We start from the raw sequence: 21,572 nt of genomic DNA, 5'->3' as shown, positions 1-21,572 counted from the left end.
ATGTGACTAACAGCACTTTAAAATCTATTGTGGGGAGTTCCCGTCGTGGCGCAGTGGTTAACGAATCCAACTATGAACCAAGAGGTTGCGGGTTCAGTCCCTGCCCTTGCTCAGTGGGTTAACCATCCGGAGTTGCTGTGAGCTGTGGTATAGATTGCAGATGCAGCTCGGATCTGGCGTTGCTGTGGCTCTGGCGTAGGCTGGCAGCTACAGCTCCGATTAGACCCCTAGCCTGGGAACCTCCATATGCCACAGGAGCAGCCCAAGAAATAGCAAAAAGACAAAAACAAAAATGATAAAAAAATAAATAAATAAAATAAAATCTATTGTGAATGATATAATGATTAACTGGCCTTTCAAATCCTAGAAAGGTTACATTAGCAGCCCCTATCAGTGCTTCAGAGCCAAAGTAGCCAGAGTGTAAAACTCGAATTCCACCATGAGCTCAGAGAATAATTAAAGTCCAAAGTGATCCATGGCTACTTATAAATGAAGACCAAGACTCCTAATATTATCAATAACATGGAGCAGGCAAAATATAATTGTAGGTGGCAAAAAAAGACAAGAGTTCCTGTCATGGCTCAGCAGAAACAAATCTGACTAGCATCCATGAGGATGCAGGTTCAATCCCTGGTCTTGCTCAGTGGGTTATGGATCCAGCATTGCCGTGAGCTGCGGCATAGGTCACAGATGGCTCAGATCTGGCGTTGCTGCGGCTGTGGCATAGGCCATTTGCTACAACTCTGATTCACCCCCTACCTAGCTTGGGAACCTCCATATGTTGTGGGTGTGGCCCTAAAAAGACCAAAAAAAAAAAAGAGTTAGATTTTGCTTTGGGTTTTCTAATAATCCAAGAAAAGCAGTTGGACTAATGAAAATATTAGTTATCAGCAGTAAATTTTGGAAATGAATGCTATTTTTAAGAGTCTAGCAGTCTGTCTGATCATAAATATTTCAAAGAGCACAGTATTAATTCAAGCCAATCAATAATAAGTATAGCCCTCCAGCTACCAATGAGAAGAAATTTATTCACTAGTTTTATTTCTGCTGAAATCCATATTTAAAGGTTTGGGATTGATTATGCCAAGATAAGTTGTCTTCTTTTTATCAAAATATTATTTATTACTCAAACACCTCTAAAGCAGTAACATGTTATGACTCTTTAATTTGTTGAGTAGAAAAAATCGAATATTTACTGACATTTCTTGCAAATTTGCTATAAGCCCACAGGAAAGAATCTGACATCATCACACTGTGTTTTCCTTAACTTGACAGGAAGTCAACTTCAAGCAGATTGACTTGAATCAGGACCTCACTGGGGAAGCATAAGTGTTCCATAAACTGCATTTTTTTTTTTAATTTGGAAAACACTCAAGTTCAGAGGCTTTACCATCCTGAACTTCACTTTGTGAAAACCTGGCAATCCCATGTGGACTTCTGGTAGAATGAGCAATGCAAAGAGCTGGCTTGGACTTGGCATGTCCTTATACTTCTGGGGATTAATGGACCTTACGACCACTGTTCTCTCGGGCACACCAACACCACCAGGCGAATTAGAAGCGCTCCTGTCAGACAAGCTACAGGCACACTCACGGACAAAGAGGAGCTGGGTTTGGAACCAGTTTTTTGTTCTGGAAGAGTACACTGGAACTGACCCTTTGTATGTCGGCAAGGTAAGAACTGCCAAAGAGAAAGATAAATTATCAGAGTATTGAATATTGAAATTGAATAGGAATTGAATATGAAAGCTCATCTAGTCTGAGGCCTGAGGACAATTTTAACTAGAGGTATGTTACTTGACAGTTGAAATCTAATTTTTGCTTTGTCAGAAACTGGTCAGAAAGGAAAGATTTGTCTCCTTGGTCTTGCCTCTGTTCTGAGTGGGAAAAACTAGGAATTGGATATTTTGGAGGAAAAGCCTTGGACCCTGCAAGAACTGTTCAAGTCCCCACAGAGGTGGCAGCAGCCCCAGGAATAATAGGATGGGGAAAAAAGAAACCGGGAAATGCAATGAGAGGAGTAGAGGGTTTTCTGCCTTTTTTTTCAAAGCATTTCCACAGGTATTGCCTGAGGCCTAAATTTAATGGGAAAAAAAGAATAAAACATTTTTCATTTCAGAAGATCCTAGCATGTGCTTTAGGATAGTTGGAGACGATCAATGAATATATTTATAAACTTTATATTCGAATTCCCTTGATTTATCTATAACCATTTCATATTTAATCTGGGCTTTCTCCTGTGTTTGCTTTATTTGGATGTTAATCAGAGACCATTTTGTGAAAGAAACCAAGTGAGAGAAAATGGGAAACAAGGAACTAATTAGAAAATAAATAATTCATTCAAATAACTTAAACACTTGTTTAAAAGCGCAGAGGCTAAGAGTGTGGGTTTCAGAGTCAAATATGTATGGACTCGAAACCCAGCTCTGCTAATTTGGACAGGTAACTAAGCCCCGTTAGACTCTCCTTCCTTCCCGGGAGTTCCCATTGCGGCTCAGGGGGTTATGAACCTGACTAGTATCCATGAGGATCCAGGTTCAATCCCTGGCCTCACTCAGTGAGTTAAGGATCCGGCATTGCCGTGAGCTATGGCATAGGTCACAGAGGCGGCTTGGACCCCAAGCTGCTATCGCTATGGCTGTGGCATAGGCCGGCAGCTACAGCTCCAATTTGCCCCCTAGCCTGGGAACCTCCATATGCCACAGGTGCAGCCTCATAAAGAAAAAAAAAAGAGAGAGAGAGAGAGAGAGAGAGAGAGAGAGAGAACCACAACTATTCAAGAGCTGTCTATATTAGCTCTTTCCTCAACTCCCACCCACTTCTCAACCCAGTTATCTGACTTCTGTCCCTACTCTGCACTAAAGTTGTATTTTCAATATTCCTAAGGATCTCTTCACTACCAAAATCATTTTATGGAACCATATAATAGCAGCCTTAATCACTGCTATGCAGTCCCTCCTTCTTGACTCACATTCTTCTCTCAGCTTCATGACCTTCACAACCCATTTTCCCTCTTTCCTTCTCAGCCTCTTTGCTGGCCCTCTCCCTCCACCTGACCACAACTGTTGATGGTCTTGGAAGTTTTGCCTGGGTCTCACCTGCATCCACACCCATTCCCTAGATGGAATGATCATCATTATGGTTTTAAAGCCTACCCCTAAACCAATGAATTCAAAACCTTCATCTCTGGCTCAGACCATTCATCTGAGCTTTGAATTTAAAAACTCTATTGCTCCACACTTAGGACTCAAAGGCGTCCCACATGTAGCACATCCAGTAAAGGAGTCTTATTTCCCCTCCCAAACCAAGTCTGCCATCAGTCATCCCAATGTCAGCCTTGCCACCTCCAAGTTCCTAAAACCAGAGGAGTGATGATGATTCTTCCCTTTCTCTTGACCCTTTACATTCTGTCCACCTGCAAATTCTGTTACTCCTGTGCCAAAATAAATCTTGAATCCTTCATTTATCTCATCTCCACTTCTGCGGTTATTTCTCACCTCTGCCAATATCTAGACTTCCAACCAGTCTCTTCACTTCTTCCCACTCTTCCCTCCAATCCATTCTCTACACACGATCTTTTTAAATGTGAGTCAGACCATGTCCCTCTGCTAACATCCTTCAATGTCTTTCCATTGTCTTTTGAATCATCCAAATTCCTCCCACCACTTATAAGGCCTTTTCTCTCTGACCCAGCCTTCCTTTGGCCTCCTACTACATCGCAGGCTACCTTTTCCTACCCTTGCTCTCATGTTCCAGAGTCGCAGCCTTCTGCCAGTTCCTACAACTGGCCAAGCTTTGCCTTATTTTCTCCCCCATCATGACACACTCTTCCTCTGGTTTCTCTCATGATTGACTCCTCTTCATCCTGTAGTGCTCATTTTGAATCTAGGTCTTCCCTGACCATTCTCTAAGGCTCATCCCTCTGTTAGACTCTCTCGCTACCATTATTTTTATCACAACTCTAATCACAGTCCCCAATATCTAATTTATTTGTTTATTTATATGTGTATTGTCTGAAGCCCTAGACTAGACTATAAGCTCAGTGAGAACAAGGACATTGCTCGTATTTTATCCACAAGGCTTAACAAGGCACCTGTCACATAGACAGTGCTCAAAAAGATACTTATGAAACAAATCCTCAAGGTGTAGTAAGAATTAAAACAACACATGTAAAATGCTTTAGCACACTACCTGGTCCATAGCAAAATCCTAAGAATTGTTACCCTATAGTAGTAGTAGTAGCAGCAGCAGCAGCAAAAGTATAGGGAGTTCATTATGAGAATTAAGGTGCTCAGTAATGCATATCTAATGCATCCGCAAATTTCTGGACCTTAAAACCTGTGAATTTTCTTTGACTTCTCTCTTTCCTTCTGTTCTTCCTTCATGCACAACCAGTCACCATATCCTGTCAATAGCTCCTTGTCAACTTCTCTCAGATTGACCTCATCCTCTCCAGGCTCCAAGATTATGGTGGTCCTTCTGTTCTTCATGATTAGATTAACTAAGCGGGTGCTGTGGGGAGAATCTTCCTATCATCCCCCTAAGATTCAGGACATTTATCTCCTTGAAGCACCCTTTCCATCATGTCACTCCTTTGATTAAGAAGGCATTATAGCTCTCCAATGCTTATCAGAGCTCTTAGTATACAGTTCAAGGACTTCCGGAAAATGAGTCCTTTTCCCTTATCCAAACCGCCCCTAGGATTTCTCAAATCTTGTCCTGATCTCAGTCAAGCTGGGTGTCCCTAATGGCCCTGATAAAACAGACTATGTTAGTCCTTACCCCAGAGGAGTTACCATGCTACTGTCATGCCTAGGACATGCTGTCACCTCCTCTCTGTTCAATCACATTCCAATTTCTCAGGGCCCCAGCTTAAAAGCCATTTCCACCATGAACACATCTTCCATTTATTCAGAATTCCAAAGATTTCTAGCAACTTAATATTTGTAAAACATTTCTTCCAACTAGACGCACAACATAGACACTGCTAAAATAAGTTTAAGGAAATACTTATATACTCAGTAATTTCTTCATACAATTTAGACCCCTCTTCCCTTTCCCAAGGGTAGAAACGGAGATCCCATCCCTGGCCTTCCCTACATTTCCCTCACACTGAGTATCCAGCACAGAACTGGACATACAGCAATGCAGAAAGATAAGGGCATCTAACATTTTTCTGGGCTACCATAGTACTATGTATCAGTCACATTCTCATAAAGCAGATCATTTAATCATCGTAACAATGCTATGAGGTATAATTCACCACTTTTAGATAATTATCATGGGGAACAAGGCTCAGGGAGGTTATGTTCATTGCCCAAAGTCACACAGAAGGTAAGAGGAAATCTGACACCAAAGCCATGAGCTTTCCTTTACATTGCCCTGCAAATGGCCATGGTTTTAGACTCAGGCCTGAGATATACACAGAAGAGTCAACGGTGTTAGTGTAGACCAGGACTGTAACCAAGCCTGTTTGCTGAAGGTGGGAACATTTAGCTGTGTGGCTCCCTCTAGTACTCATGATGTGCTCACCCTTTCCTAATCAGCCCACTGAGGACATAGGACACTCTGTGTACCTCCACAGTCATCCTGTCTAACCAACACTCCAGTAAATAGTTAAAGTTTTACCCTGAGTGAAGAATGTCACCTCCATATGAAGAAGATAATTGTGTATTCACTTACCCAGGCACTTTTCCCCTTTACTTTGTCTTGAAAGAGAATCCATCCACCTTTCATTCCCACTCTCCCAGGGGCATTCAGCTTGTCATCTTGAGCTCTGGAAGATGTCTGTTTAGAGAACCATCCTGAGTGTTTGCTTATTTCAGAAAGGAGTATGGCAACAATTATCAGCTGTAATTGGTATGGCTTTATAAAATCTACACTGGGCTTTCCAGGGACAGGCAGTGTCAAGTTAAAGCTGGATTATATTGACATATGCAATGAGGGGGATGCAGAAAGCTTGTGCTTGTGCACAAATCTGTGGTCCCAAGTCATGCTGAGGTTAACAACTACACGGAAGCCGTCTAACCACAAATTCTAAGCACTTGCTGCATTCCTGGAACTATACGAAGCACTATGAAAGACGGCAAAAAGAGTGAAAATCACCCTTCATGATCTTCATGGACTTCCCATCTTTCATTACTCCCATGGCTGAAGATCTTGACTAAAGAAGTGTTAGGATAAATAGGATATCCACCTGTCTTACCCTGTCTAGGATAACAAAACAGTTTTTCCAAAATGTACATAACTATGTGCTGCCAACTGCATTCCAGAAACCCCTTACCTGCCTTCAGCTCAGTCTTAGCTGAACTAAATGTGGATAAATATAAGACATATTTTTACTGTAGTGCCAATTTGCTGAGTGACTTAGAGAAACGCTCTTAATATCTCTTCTTTGCAATTTTCACAACCAAATGTGTATTCCATGGCTGGTAAACCCTAATATGAAAGGCTCATTGCTATGCTGGTTGTTAAGCTGGTGTCTCTCAGCTCTAGATCTACCTTTCCAACTACCCTTGGTGATGTGGGGGCTGGGACTCTGCAAACCACAATTTCCCCTTTTCCGACCAGCTCCCATTGGGTTCTGACAGTAGCAGAATGTACTAGAGGGAGAACCAGAGGCAGGAGAGGCCAAAAGGACTTGTTACTTTTACCCAAGGCAGCTGATTCCAGTTTCTGGATTCCTTCCACATTCCCAGCACCAGCCTCATCACATTCCCTGAGGAAGACCAGCACCACTGGATGGCACCCCCTTCTCAGAAGTCTTCCTGTTCATAAGGATTGCTTCTCTCAGTTGTGTGGGAGATGGGTGCTGGGGAGCACCGCCTCTAAGCTCCTGAAGCCCCAGCCCAAGGGGGCAGCACTTCCTTCTCAGAGGTCTTCAGCCCAACTGCCTCCAAACATCTAGAGTCCAACTTCTGCCCTCCCTCCCCCAGCTGGAGAGGCACTAGCTGTTCCCTAGAGTTACTATCTCTCCAGTGATACTCCAATGTGCCCTTCTTGCCTTTTCAACCTTCATATTGAATTCTCTCCGCTGAAATAACTGGTGTAGGTGTTGTGCCCTGACTAGATCCTAATATGATATAATTACAGTTGACCCTTGAACAATGTGGGAGTTAGGGTGCTGGCCTTCCATAGAGTAGAAAATCCATGTATAACTTTAGAGTCAGCCCTCTGTCTATATCCATGTTTCCTCCACACTCACAGTTCCTTCGTAACCTTGGTTCTGCATCCACAGATTGTGCATCTTGGTTCTGCATCCACAGATTCACAAGTTGCAGTATTTACTACTGAAAAAAAATTCATATATAAGTGCACCTGGTAATTCAAATCCATGGAGTTTAAAGGTCAACTATATATTCCTCAGAAATCCATTCTGTGTAAGCAGATTGTGGCCCTTTTCATCGCTGGTATTCTTCCTGTTCATAAGAAGCCCTCCTAACTTCTCTGTGAATTCCTCTCACTCCCTCTCCCCCTTCTCTCCTCTTTTTCTTACACACATGCACACAAACACACACAGAGAAGCCACCTGAAAGATGCTCCCTACCTCTTTTAAGACAAAGTTAACAGGATTTCACTAGAAGCTTTAACTCTAATACTCTTCCCTACACTATTCAGTAAGATTTTATTGCGCATCTGCTACACATGAGGACCCACACCAAGATGAAAGCCACATGGTTCCTGACTTCAAGGAACTCACTCTAGAGAGTGCCTCAATTTCTTCTCCCAAGACAGACAAAAATAAAGATAGCAGATCTGAGGTTTAGCCCAGACTCCATTAGGAACCAGAATCACCTCTACAGCAGCAAAGATTTCTAACCTTCTGTTACTCATCAAGCACTCTCTATAGCCAGAGCACTTAACTAGGCCTATGATGATCACAAGTATGCTTAACTTTCTTAAGGTTCGTAGGACAAAACTCTTTAGATGACATATAGAACACCTCAAAACAAGTCTGGGTATTTTCTTTAATGTCAGATTCTATTCTTTCTTGCTCCCCTGGATAACCTGCCATGTCCTAAATTATCATATTTCATCCTACGTGAAAGTCTTATGCCACATGCCTAAAAATTACATAGATTTCATATGTATACATATATTTATGTACTTATGTAAACACACAAATACACACTTTTTTAACTTAAAAAGCCTTAGATCCTGGGGAGTTCCCTTTGTGGCACAGCAGAAACGAATCCCACTAGGAACCACGAGGTTAAGGGTTCAATCCCTGGCCTCGCTCAGTGGGTTAAGGATCCAGCATTGCCGTGAGCTGTGGTGTGCGTAGGTTGCAGATGCAGCTCAGATCCCACATTGCTGTGGCTGTGGTATAGGCCGGCAGCGGCAGCTCCAGTTGGACCCCTAGCCTGGGAACCTCCATATGCCATGGGTGCAGCCCTAAAAAGACAAAAAAAAAAAAAAAAAAAAAAAAAAAAAGGCCTTAGATAGTTGTCCTTCTCCTCCCAGTTCCATTCCTCTGCCTGGGAACACAGTTCCTGATGGAACGGAGTTTTATTTCTTTATGGCTGGGTCCAGTAACATGAGTTTCTATTCTACACAGTAAGAGCTAGGCACCTCTGCTTTTTTAACTGCATCAATACAAGATTTGGATTGTAAAAAAAAATAATACCATATACAGAATGAGGAAATGTGAGAACTTTTTATTCTAAATGGAATTCTTTAAGAAGCAGAAAAAAATCCACAGCTATTTTTTTGGTCAATTTTTTTCTCTTATTTCCCTCCTCTAGATAAGACACAGCTGAATTCCTCTAGGCAGCAAAATCACTGCCTGTGTGATCTGGCCATGAGTCAATCTGAGATCAGCTCAAAGCAGCCATGACCTCCAAACCCATCCTCGTCTGAGGATGTTGTTCAGGTGTCTTCTTGGTGTCCATGCCATTTAATCCTCAGACTGACACTGTCCCCTTCAATGCTTCAGGCAGCCTTCCCCAGCTTTTACCACTGGGCTATGCATAACAAAAAGGCCAACAGGCTGTTTTTGCTGTATCTGCTACACTCTTGAGTGTTTGAAGGGAGTAAAGAAAAGCCAGGCATGTTAATACCATTTTTTCTATGCATGTATATCATCATCATAATTGGCCCCATTTAGAGTGTTCCTATTATGGGAAATACACTGTGCAAGGTGCTTTACATACATTAATTTATAATGATCTAAACAACCCTTCAAAGTAAGAATTAATATTGTTTTCCACATTTATAATACGAGGAACTTGAGAGTTATAAACATTAAATAATTTGTCAAGGGCATTCAGTTTATAACTGATATACTGTTCAGGTCAAATGCATTTGCCTCTCTGGCCTAAGCCTAACACTGGTTGTCTGTTTTGTAAACTAAATCTCATGGATTTCATCACTGGACTAGGCAAAGTGCTAACAACCCCAGCAACAAACAACAGTTAGTGGTAGCTAACTAAGTACAAATAATTTTTTGTTGTCCCCTTAGAGAAGGACTGTTATAAGGTAGAACAAAATTCCAAGGTTCTTGCCACCTACATACATTGTCTATAATTAGAGATGCTGGAGTTTATTTCTAGGCCTAATATGAAGATAGTGCCTCTGTACTTGTTTAGAGAATCCTTACAAAGTAATTTGGGAGGAAATATAGTTGGATGGGCAGATAATAGCATGTCTCTTCACACAACCTTCCACATGTACATTTGAGTGATTCAATTATGAGGCCAGGAACTGGTCCCATCAAAAGAAGAGATACAGTGATGCAAAGAATAATAACCAGCAGTAAATTTCCATTCTGATACCTGAAACATAAGCAAGCATAGTCCTACTCATGAAACTACAGAATTCAGAGAATTTGAAGAGCCCCCTCCGACAGAAGTCATTTAGTATTTCCGGTACAGTGGCTGCATCCTCTTTATTAGCTATTTCATTAGCTTCTCAGCCAAGGTAAATTATCAGAAAGTTTCTGAAATTCCAAAACTTAATTTATGTCAATATTTTTTAAATTTTAAAATGTTTAGGCTTGTCCTTTTTGGAAAAAAACATTAAATGGAAAGGCTGGGCTCCTCCTTATTGTCATGTTGGTGCATATACTTCCCAGAACTCCTGTTTTCTATACTTCTCAGGGAGAGGAATTTGAAAAATAGTACTAAGTTCAGGATACTGAATGTGATGTGGAAAAACTTCACTTATTCATCAACCTACATTTGCTCTTCGATATAATCATATTCAATGCTTATTAGTTCTTTGTTGTCAGATACTTTAAACATTTGAGTGGAAAAAAAAACTTCCTGTTTGAAAGGAAATCATAAATTCAGACCAACTGTAAACCAACTTATTTCTGACACCTGTTCATATCCATAAATGAAGTTTCGATGCTTTTCCTCTCTAGCTTCATTCAGACATGGACCGGGGGGATGGATCCATCAAATACATCCTCTCTGGAGAAGGTGCAGGCGTCGTGTTTACCATCGATGACACCACTGGAGACATCCACGCCATTCAGAGGCTCGACCGAGAGGAAAGGGCCCAGTACACCTTAAGGGCTCAAGCCCTGGACAGGCGGACAGGCAGGCCAATGGAGCCGGAGTCAGAATTTATCATTAAAATCCAAGACATCAATGACAATGAGCCCAAGTTCCTGGATGGACCTTATGTTGCCACGGTGCCAGAAATGTCACCAGTGGGTAAGAGGGAGAGTCACTAATTCTTACAAACAAAATTTTCTCTACAGAAGGTTCTCCTGTCTAAATGAGGAGAAGGAAAGAATGTGCAAACAGTTCACAGACTATAAAACTATACCAAAAATGACAACCATGTCCTTAGGCAGGAAGCTACTTAGACACTGAAGTCAGCCCTAGTACAAAGTCACAGTAATAATAAGCCTATTACTGTTACTCAGTTCTGGTTCTTAAAAAGCAAAACAATATATAGATGACAGTAGGTATATAGGTAGATAGATAGATAATACTTGATTCATAACAGAGATTCAGTTTGGTATTATTAAAAGAAGAATGAAAGGCCCAAAGGCTGTGTTGCCCTTACTGGTTATTAAGAATTTAAAACACAAATAACTCTCATCCCTACTCATAAGGTACTAAGCAGTTATAGAAGCTGGACCTAGAAAGAGGCCTTCCCAAGAAAGCAGACACAGTATTTGCAAATGTTTTTAAACTGCCCATTCAGGACTGTATTCAGTCTTTAGCAGTTCAATTTGAACAGGTTTCCTCTATCTCTCTCCTTCAGGGACCTCTGTTATCCAGGTGACAGCCACAGATGCCGATGACCCAACCTATGGCAACAGTGCCCGGGTAGTATATAGCATCCTCCAGGGTCAGCCATACTTTTCTGTGGACTCCAAAACAGGTATGTCGTGTAACAGTCAAGTCAGAGGTTTTGTTTTATTCTCTAATAATTTGTAACTGCTATTTATGACAGTTATAATTCTCCTTTTCATGAACTCTGCAAGGAGTGTATTAACTAGAGCATTGTTTGTTATAAACTTTGAGATTAAGAGAGAGAACTAGCACTGCCCTGGTGGGTAAGAGCAGCACGATGCATAGACAGTGTATAGGATCTGACTGGAGAGACCCAAAGAACTGCTTACACAGGAGTACCTCCTCACTAGCCTTCAAATAATCCTTTGGTTCTATTTACTCCAAGGGAATAAGGTCTTTTACAATCCAAGAAGATCTAAGAGGATTGGCACATTAACTTGGACTCCCTATGGAACTAAAATCATTGATTTTGAAACAGGGAGAACCTTAGGGAAATCATCCAGTCCATTATCATTCACTTAATGGATCAGGAAATTGGGAAGACCTAACAAGGTGCTTCTGGTTGTAGAAATGTCCCCTGACATGTGGTCTGATATTCTTCCCACTGAGCCACCCTGTACTAAGGAGAGGGCAAGGCCAGAATGAACAGATAAATTTGATGAGGGAGGAGAGACCACAGTGCATGGGATGTTGCCCCCCAAAACGGAGGTGCTAAGTGAAATACTCTAACAGGGAAGACAGCAGAGAGAACTGGGTGGGGAAGAAGCAATGTGCTACAAAAGGACAAATCAATAATCAACAAATCAAGGAGGCATGGGGTTGTTTTGCTTTTTTTTTTTTTTTTTTTTTTCAGTTTTACCCAAGAATTTTAAATACAGAATTTATATTTTATCTATGAAGGATTCTATTTAATACTTTTAAGTTGGCAGAGCAATTATATCATTATTATCTTGCCTTTGTGCCAGACTTTCTCCCTTTTAAAACGCATTCATAAATATTTTTTGAGGACTTCCAGTCGTGGCTCAGTGGTTAACGAATCCAACCAGGAACCATGAGGTTTCAGGTTCGATCCCTGGCCTCGCTCAGTGGGTTAAGGATCCAGCATTGCCCTGAGCTGTGGTGCAGGTTGAAGACGCGGCTCAGATCCCGTGTTGCTGTGGCTCTGGTGTAGGCCAGCAGCTACAGCTCTGATTAGACCCCTAGCCTGGGAACCTCCATATGCCACGGGAGCAGCCCTAGAAAAGGCAAAAAGACAAAAATAAATAAATAAATAAATAAATATTTTTTGAAAGGGAGAATTTTGATTAGATCAAATTGTATTATTTTATTGACTATGCCCATGGTGTGCATAGTTCCTGGGCCAGGGATCGAACCCACACCATAGCAGTGACTTGAGCTGCAGCAGTGACAACTCCAGATCCTTAACCTGCAGAGCCACAAGGCAATTCCAAATACATTCATAAACATTACAATATTTGAGCCTCCCAATAATTTTGCGAACTCATGAAATATATGGAAATGTTATTCTCATTTTATACACAGGAAAATTGAGCACCTGAGAATAATTAACAGAAAACTTGAGTAAAGAAACTTACAGTCACAGAGGTAAAGTCAATTCCAAACACTCAAAGTCACCTCTTTATATGAAATAGAAAACACACATTTCTATTAACAACCTGATAGAATTTTTTTTCCAGAAGTTCTCAGGGGAACCAGGCATTCAGAAAATTATATCATAAACGTAAAAAGTGAGGGAGTATAAATTAGTAGGAGGAAAGAAAAAGGACTGCAGTTAGGGACTTCTATAAAACAGTAACTTAAACCATTCTACAAATGGAGGGAGGGAGACTGAGGGAATGCCCACAGGGAGGGAAAATACAGATAGGAAGAGAGTAATGTGTCCTTTACATCCTAAGAGGAATCTTACATTATTTTGACAGCTCCCAGGGGGCATCTACAGTGTTAAGGTCAAAAATACATGAAAAGATAGTTCTGCCATGCCCACAGGGCATTTTAAAAAAGAAAATGCTGCATTTTCACTTTAGAACATTGTTACTATAATGAAATATATAATTATAGGAGTAAAATGGGGACAGGTTTGTGGTTCCCAATTCCTTCCCTTGGCGTGAAAAAGGCCTGTTTAGCCAAGGATCAAGTTGTAAACTTGTAGTAAATAAGCCCTTAATCTTTGCCTAGAGAGTACAGAAGTCAACTTTTCTAAGTAGAGAGGTTAAAAGGGAGATAAAACATTATCACACATCCTTGGCAGGATCAAAACACCACATTTCACAAGATTTTTATTTAGAACCCTCTTTTTTTTTTTTTTTTTTTTTTTTTTGTCTTTCTGCCATCTCCTGGGCCGCTCCAGCAGCATATGGAGGTTCCCAGGCTAAGGGACGAATCGGAGCTGTAGCCACCAGCCTACGCCAGAGCCACAGCAACGCAGGATCCGAGCCGAGTCTGTGACCTACACCACAGCTCACCGCAACTTCGGATCCTTAACCCCCTGAGCAAGGGCAGGGATCGAACCCGCAACCTCATGGTTCCTAGTCGGATTCGTTAACCACTGCGCCACGACGGGAACTCCTAGAGCCCTCTTCTTAAATGAATATCTTCACACTGCAATGCGGCTACTTACTGTTTGGGGGAAGTTCATCCCGTATGTGTGTTAAAAATAAACAACACACAGAGCCTTTTTTGTGTCTTAGCTCACGGAATGCAGCAAAGCACAGAGGTAAGCAGAACCTAATGAAACAGGATGAAAAGGAGTTCCTGTCGCGGCTCAGTGGTTAACAAATCTGACTAGGAACCATGAGGTTATGGGTTCAATCCCTGCCCTTGCTCAGTGGGTTAAGGATCCGAAGTTGCCGTGAGCTGCGGTATAAGTCACAGAGGTGGCTCAGATCCCTCGTTGCTGTGGCTGTGGCGTAGGCTGGCACCTACAGCTCTGATTAGACCCCTAGGCTGGGAACCTCCATATGCCACAGGAGCGGCCCTAGAAAAGGCAAAAAGACAAAAAAAAAAAAAAAAAAAAAAAAAAAAAAAAAAGAAAAGAAAAGAAACAGGATGAATATATAACAAAAGGAAGATCAAATCAGAATTCCAACCCTGCTTACAGGTACTGGGGAGGCAGGAGAAAGCAGACTGGGAGTGAGCTGCCTAAAGAAGAGTCATTCACACTACAAGGGCTCTAGGGGCTGAAGAAAGAAAAAACTAAAGGATAATTATCTACAATCACAGATTTGCAGACATATGAGGCTCTGCTTTCTGGACCTGAAGCCCCAGTTTTCTTTGGTGAGACAGAGCAGCCTGAAATCCCCTTGGACTGCCAGTCCCCAGGTCTGTTAGAGAACCACTGCTGCCACCTCCTGTTCTTGTTCAGTAATGTCACCAGCTCTTCTTGCTGGAATAGTATTTATTCACCTTTTGTTTAAGCTCAGAACTTTCGTCAAGCTCAAACATAAGAAAGCAGGTGACTTGCATCTCAACTCTACACCTTGACAATGCACAAGGGAGAAGCCTAGGACCCAATCTTTAAAACTAGACTTGTGGTTTTTTTTTTTAAAACAAGTCATTTCTATCCTGCAGGTGTAATTAGGACAGCACTCATGAACATGGACCGAGAAGCCAAAGAATACTATGAAGTCATCATCCAAGCCAAGGACATGGGAGGGCAGCTTGGAGGATTAGCTGGGACCACAACAGTCAACATCACCCTCTCGGATGTCAATGATAACCCACCCCGTTTTCCCCAGAGTGAGTACCTAACCAGTGAGAGTACAGATCTCAGGCCAGAAGGATGCACTTACAACAGAGGTGAAAGAAAAAGGCCACTCTGAGATCCTCTTTGAGTTCAATTATTCATGGATTCCTTTCCAACATTTATCATTCAATTCTCACATAACCATTTCCCTTCTAGGTCCCAACTTCCCATAGCACTAAACCAGTGTTTCTCACTTTTTCATTATTGTCTCCCTATGGAGCCCTTTTAGACTCTATGGCATATGGAAGTTCCTGGGGCAGGGACCCACGCCACAGCTGCTGCAATGTTGGATCTTTAACCCACTGCAGCATAGCAGGAACTCAAAGACTCTTTTTTTCTTGACTTCCATACCCTGACTTCCCCTTTATAAAATTAAATTATTAAGGACTAAGATTTTGTTGGGTAGGGTTGAACTTTAGGGAGCCACGAACCTTTGTAATAACTAAGATTTTTTTCACCTCTCCCCCAACAAGAATCAATTTTTGCCCCCTAGGAGGCAATATTGCCCCTGTTGAGAATGCATGCAGGGAAACCAAACCAAAGCTGGAGGTGAACAAAGTGACCGATCTGACCACCTTAACCAGTGAATTCACAAGCAGGTACTGAGCACCTGTTTTATAAGGGACCTGGGCATGAGGGGCATAAGATGCTTGAAACCCAGTCCCTGCCTCTGTGAAGCTTAAAGTGCGGTGGGGGAATATACACTCAATACTCATTAAAAGTTAACCAGGAAGCAGCATCTGCCTTGCCACTAGGTTAGTGCAGAATAAAGCCTTCACATAAATCAAGATGGGTAAAGGTTCCATAAAAGGATGAAAGTTTAACAGAGGATTGAAGACTATAAAGGACTCAAATGGGAAGAAAGAAAAACATTCCAGAAAGGGAAAGCCATTCATTCCTTCAAAAAATATTTGTTTGGGGCAGCATTCTACGTACAAAGAACTAGAAATAAAGCTGCAAATGTGGGAGTTCCCATTGTGGCACAGTGGAAACGAATATGACCAGTATCCATGAGGATGTGAGCTCCATCCCTGCCCTTGCTCACTGGGGTCAGGGATCTGACATTGCCGTGAGCTGTAGTGAGGGTCACAGACACATCTCGGATCTGGCATTGCTGTGTCTGTGGTGTAGGCCAATGGTTGTAGCTCCAATTTGACCCCTAGCCTGGGAATTTTCATATGCTGAGGTGCAACTCTAAAAAGCAAAAAATAAATAAACACACAAAACAGCAAAAAAAAAAATTTTTTTAAGCTGCAAATGTAATTTTATGTACAGAGATCCCTAAGATGAAGGCCTCCTCTTTAGTGTTTCAAACGTGTTATATTTCTAATGGAAGTCACTGCAATGTTTTTGAACAGTAAGAGACATAAAGAAAGACTAATTTTCTGTGGAAAGGTTCATTTGTGCTGTATATTAGATACTATCATATGGTATTTGTCTTTTTCTGACTTACTTCACTCAGTATGAGAGTCTCTAGTTCCATCCATGTGGCTGCAAATTACATTATTTTGTTCTTTTTTTGGCTGAGTAGTATTCCATTGTGTATATATACCACATCTTCCTAATCCAATCATCTGTCGATAGACATCTGGGTTGTTTCCATGTCTTGGCTATTGTGAATAGAGCTGCAATGACCATGCAGGTGCATGTGTCTTTTTTAAGGAAAGTTTTGTCTGGATATATGCCCAAGATGGTATTGCCAGATCATATGGTAGTTCTATGTATAGATTTCTAAGGTATATCCATACTGTTCTCCATAGTGGTTGTACCAGCTAGACTTGTGGTTGCCCGGGGGGACGGGGAGGGAGTGGGAGGGATTGGGGGCTTGGGATTAACAGATGCAAACTATTGCTTTTGGAATGGATTAACAATGAGATCCTGCTGTGTAGCACTGAGAACTAAGTCTAGACATTTACAATGGAGCACGACAATGGGAGAAAAAATTACGTATACATGTATGTGTAACTGGGTTCCCATGCTGTACAGTGGAAATAAAAGTGTGTTGGGGAAAATAACAATAAAAATAAATTGAAAGAAAGAAAGACTAATTTGACAGTCATTTTCAGCACTGGTTGGCAGAGGCAGAGACTAGAAGCAAGAGAGTTCATTAGGAGGTTCTTAGAGTAGTCTGGATTGAACTGATACAGATGGAAGGAAATGGAAGAAGGAGTGGAGTAGGACAAATAAGAAAACATGGACTGCTCCCTCTTGATTTTTTTTTAATTGATGTATAATTGATTTACAGTGTTTCAGATGTACAGCAAGATGATTCAGTTATTTTTCTTTTTCATATTCCTTTCCATTATAGGTTATAAGATATTGAATATAGTTCCCTGTGCTATACAGTAGTCCTTGTTTTTTATCTATTTTATATACAGTAATATATATCTGTAATCCCAAATTCCCAATTCATCCCTCTCTCTGTTTCCTGATTTCTTGGCCAAAGAAACCAAGGGTGGAGTCAAAAATGACAGTGATTTTTTAAGTCTGGGTAACAAGGGGAAGAATTGTACTACTGATAGAAATAGAGAATACATAATGGAACTAGTGGCAGGAAAAGAGGAAGACAAATTCCAATTTGAACATGAAGTGACAGCAGGACAATCAGACTGAATGTCCTTAAGGAAGGTAGAATCAAGGAGCTAATAACTGTGGAGTGGAGATGTAAATTTGAGAAACAGATGTAAATCTGAGAAACAGAAGCTTAAAGAGAGCAGTTAGAGAAGTGGAGCGTGGGAGTTCCCAGTGTGGCTCAGTGGGTTAAAAACCTGACTAGTATCCATGAGGATGCAGGTTTGATCTCTAGCCTAGCTCAGTGAGTTAAGGATTTGGCCTTGCCACAAGCTGAGTTATAGGTTACAGATGCGGCTCAGATCTGACATTGCTGTAGCTGAGGCATAGGCTGGCAGCTGAACCTCCAATTTAACCCCTAGCCTGGGAACTTCCATATGCCACAGGAGCTGCCCTAAAAAGAAAAAAAAAAAAGAAAAGTGAGAGCAGCAGACACAATTTTAGGTGAAAAACTTAACCAGGGAAATCAGGTTAAACAACAACAACAACTAAACTGAAAACAGAGAACCAAACAAAACATCACTTGAAGAGCTACATTTTGAGTCAGCCAGACCAAGTTTTGTGTATATAAATACAAGAAGAGACCTCAAATATTTTACATATAACTGATATCTATAAAGTCCCCATGAGATCTCATGAAACCAAAAGACAAGATACTAGGTAAGTATTTCACAAGTGGGGCAAACAAGTAGGTTACTAAGTTAATTTGTTCTATAATACAGAATAGCAGTGCACCATGAAACAGTTTATAAAACGCCATATGGATTGGCATCTTAATTGCTTTCCTGACCCTGTGGGCTCCACCTTTATTATTTCATGATTGCCTCATATTGTTCATATTATAGACTACAGATTCTTGAACATCCTTGAACTATCCCATTTCACTTTGTAGTCTGACACTAGACAGTATTTCTGGTGAAGGCAGAAAAGGTAGAAGAATGAAGTTATTACATAGTTCATAAGTATGTAGATTTAGACATACCGCAGGAAACAGTTATCACTCCAACCATGGTAGCTGCACAATAGCAAAACAAAATACAATAACTGGGGTCTTGATCCTGCCCTACAAGATGCCCAACATCCTAACACCACTCTAAAGCATATGTTTTGAGTTATCATTTTTTTTAAAGCAATGGAAAATCTAGAATAGAGTGGAAGCATGGATTTTGTTGCGTGGAAGACAAAACAGAAATGTATAAAAGTAATCTCTGTGTCTCCAAATGTTGTTCATACACCATCTCTGCTTTCTCTAAAATAGCCATTATTTTTTGACTTCCAAAAAAAATTCTTTATCTCACTATTTCCCCTTCTACTTGCTAAAACAAAGTTAAATGATCTCATTCTATAACCTACCTTGGATGAACTCTTCTGCATTATTAATGCTCCAATTCCTCATTCTATAAATCCCACTTTCCTTCTTTTTCATAAATATTATCAAAACTGATTATGGGATGTTGATAAAATGACACATCTACTATTTTATATTGAACAAGTTCAATCACCTTTAATTATTAAATATAATAGAATATCAAGACCTTAGATATTACTTTCTAATATAATGCATCGTATGTAGAAGTTTTTGTGTATGTTTGTTTATACACAGAACACATAACTTCCTTGGAGAAAATATAGGCAGATACATGTTTGTTTTACCCAAACATGTTCTGCAATAGCAAAGTCTAATCCATCAGACTTTGGAAGTGAATGTAAAGAGATCAGGAAACCCAAGCACCTGCCACATTAGTATAGACATTAGCAATGTCCTGACTCATACTGGCAAAGAACAAGCATCATTTCTTCTATGCAAGGGAAGATGCTGTCAGCCTCCCCAAATCTTTGCGAAACTTGAGCAGGCTGCCCAGGTTCACATCCCCACAGCTTGCAATGCATATTAGAAAAAGAAAGACCATGTATGTATTAAAAACGTGATTTTTGATTTTGTTATTTAGCCATTCATATATGACCAACACAATAATGAAGAACATCAGAAAGTTTAGCTCCAGAGAAGGTACGTTAATGAAAATACGACTCTGTGGAGATGAAAATGAACTGAATTAGTGAATTCAGGATATCAAGTTGAAAAGGAGAACATTGCTGGCTCTGAGCTTCTTACGTAAGTGAGAACTTAGGGGTATTCTATTCTGGAGAAGAGAACGAGTATCAGAGATCTGTCCATGAAGAAGCCTCCAATGGGCAATACCAGGTACAAGGACACATGGATGGCTAATACAAGAAGCTGGTGGAATTTGTTCTCCATGGTGATCCTCCTTTGTAGGTCACTGGTCACCATTAAATTTGAGCAGGTGGTCATAGAGATGCACACTCAGCATGCTGGCCAGGCCACAAAGGAAAATGGGAGCATTTGAAATGTCAACAGAGTAAATAGGTACATTAGACCACAGTGGTTTGTTTCTACTTTTCCCAGAAGGAATTAGCATTTGGGGAAATAGGTTATCAGGAAGTACTGAAAGACTGGAAGGCAAGATACTTCCTACCACTCTGAAAGTAGATTCACTGAGATGAGAATGTATGTTTGCTTTTGTCCTCTCCTACTCCTAGGATTATGATAAAGGTTTTCTAGCCCCTCCTTCGCAAACATCCAGTACAGACTATGACCCATAATGTTTTTTTAGCCTCTTTAGATCTGTTTTTTCATCTGTAAAACTCAAGTTTTAATTTTTGGACCATGAAAAAGACGTTTGGCACAGCACAGTGGGTATGATGTGATACTGAGAAGGCGGTGTCTTGTAGTGACAGATCACCAAAAATTCATGTTCTGACTCTTCTTTACAGAACATTATCAGATGAGTGTGTTGGAATCAGCTCCAGTTAGCTCTACTGTGGGGAGAGTGTTTGCCAAGGATTTGGATGAAGGAATCAATGCGGAGATGAAGTACACTATTGTGGATGGAGATGGTGCAGATGCATTCGACATTAACACAGATCCCAATTTCCAAGTTGGCATCATAACTGTGAAGAAGGTAATCCAACTCCTTTTTCCAAATCATTTAAATAGAGGCTCTGAATGTGTATGAGATATTAGTAAGGCTGCTATATTACTGTTATCCTCTGATAAAACAGTCTTGCCTATTATTAAGGGGGGGGAAGCTTACTTCTTTTGTTTATATGTAAACACTGGTTGTGTCAACATTTTATAAAAAGGGTACCAAGTCATGATACAAACATTTTTTTTTCTTTTTTGGCCACCCTGCGGCATATGGAACTCCTGAGCCACAGATCAAATCAAATCCCAGGTTGCAGTTGCAACCTATGCTGAAGCTGCAGGCAACACCAGAGCCTTAACCCACCGTGCCTGGCCGGGGATCAAACCTGCATCCCAGTGCTCCAGAGATGCTACTGATCCCATTGCACCAACAGCAGGAACTCCACAAACATATTATATGTCACTTCTAGCTCACCACTTAGCTACTTTAAAAACTGCTGTAGCTTAATTCCCTAATGATGCTAATGACTTAATCGATATTTGCATTTGAATAACCTCATTTTTTGCCATAATATACCATAAATAACAATGAAGTAGGCTACACTATTATTATTAATCAATAAATAACATGTAGAGATTTTTAAGTTGCTACTTAAAGACCCATAGATGCTAATTAGACTTGAAAAGACTTTATCGAGCATACTTTGCTTCATCAGTTAATAAGTTTTCTGAATATAAGCTACAGATTCTGTGGCATAAGGCACATATGGATATACTCAGCTGAAAGACAAAACCTAAAAAATTTTGAAGTTTTAACATCCTAATAAATACATCTGATAAAATGCATTAATTCAAAAAATCATTGATGTAATCTTCCTTTGCCTTTATTTCAAATACATTTTAAAACCCAAGATATCTTATTTATTCAACAAATATCTGTCGAATGCCTACTTATGTGCCAGGCACTGTTCTAGTCATTTAATGTAAAGAATGAAAACCAAAAACCTCTGCCCTCTTGAACTTTACATTCTAGTAAGGAGAAGAAG

The 21,572-nt window shown here is 40.6% G+C and overlaps 1 protein-coding gene across 2 annotated transcripts in view; it reads left to right on the top strand.

Annotated features, from left to right (window-relative positions):
* Positions 1-21,572, top strand: part of CDH20 (cadherin 20) — a 207,895-nt gene that overhangs the window by 146,919 nt on the left and 39,404 nt on the right. For both annotated transcript variants that reach the window (XM_013993290.2, XM_021099806.1), the window contains exons 2-6: positions 1,276-1,673; positions 10,363-10,657; positions 11,217-11,336; positions 14,837-15,004; positions 20,376-20,563. In XM_013993290.2, the coding sequence (XP_013848744.2) occupies positions 1,428-1,673; positions 10,363-10,657; positions 11,217-11,336; positions 14,837-15,004; positions 20,376-20,563 (1,017 nt within the window). In that variant the 5' untranslated portion in view covers positions 1,276-1,427. The remainder of the gene's footprint in view (positions 1-1,275; positions 1,674-10,362; positions 10,658-11,216; positions 11,337-14,836; positions 15,005-20,375; positions 20,564-21,572) is intronic.

This window comes from Sus scrofa, chromosome 1, assembly GCF_000003025.6.
Source record: "Sus scrofa isolate TJ Tabasco breed Duroc chromosome 1, Sscrofa11.1, whole genome shotgun sequence".
NCBI classification, from domain to species: Eukaryota; Metazoa; Chordata; class Mammalia; order Artiodactyla; family Suidae; genus Sus; species Sus scrofa.
Note: the sequence above shows the minus strand (reverse complement) of the source record. Positions and strands in the feature narration are given on the sequence as shown.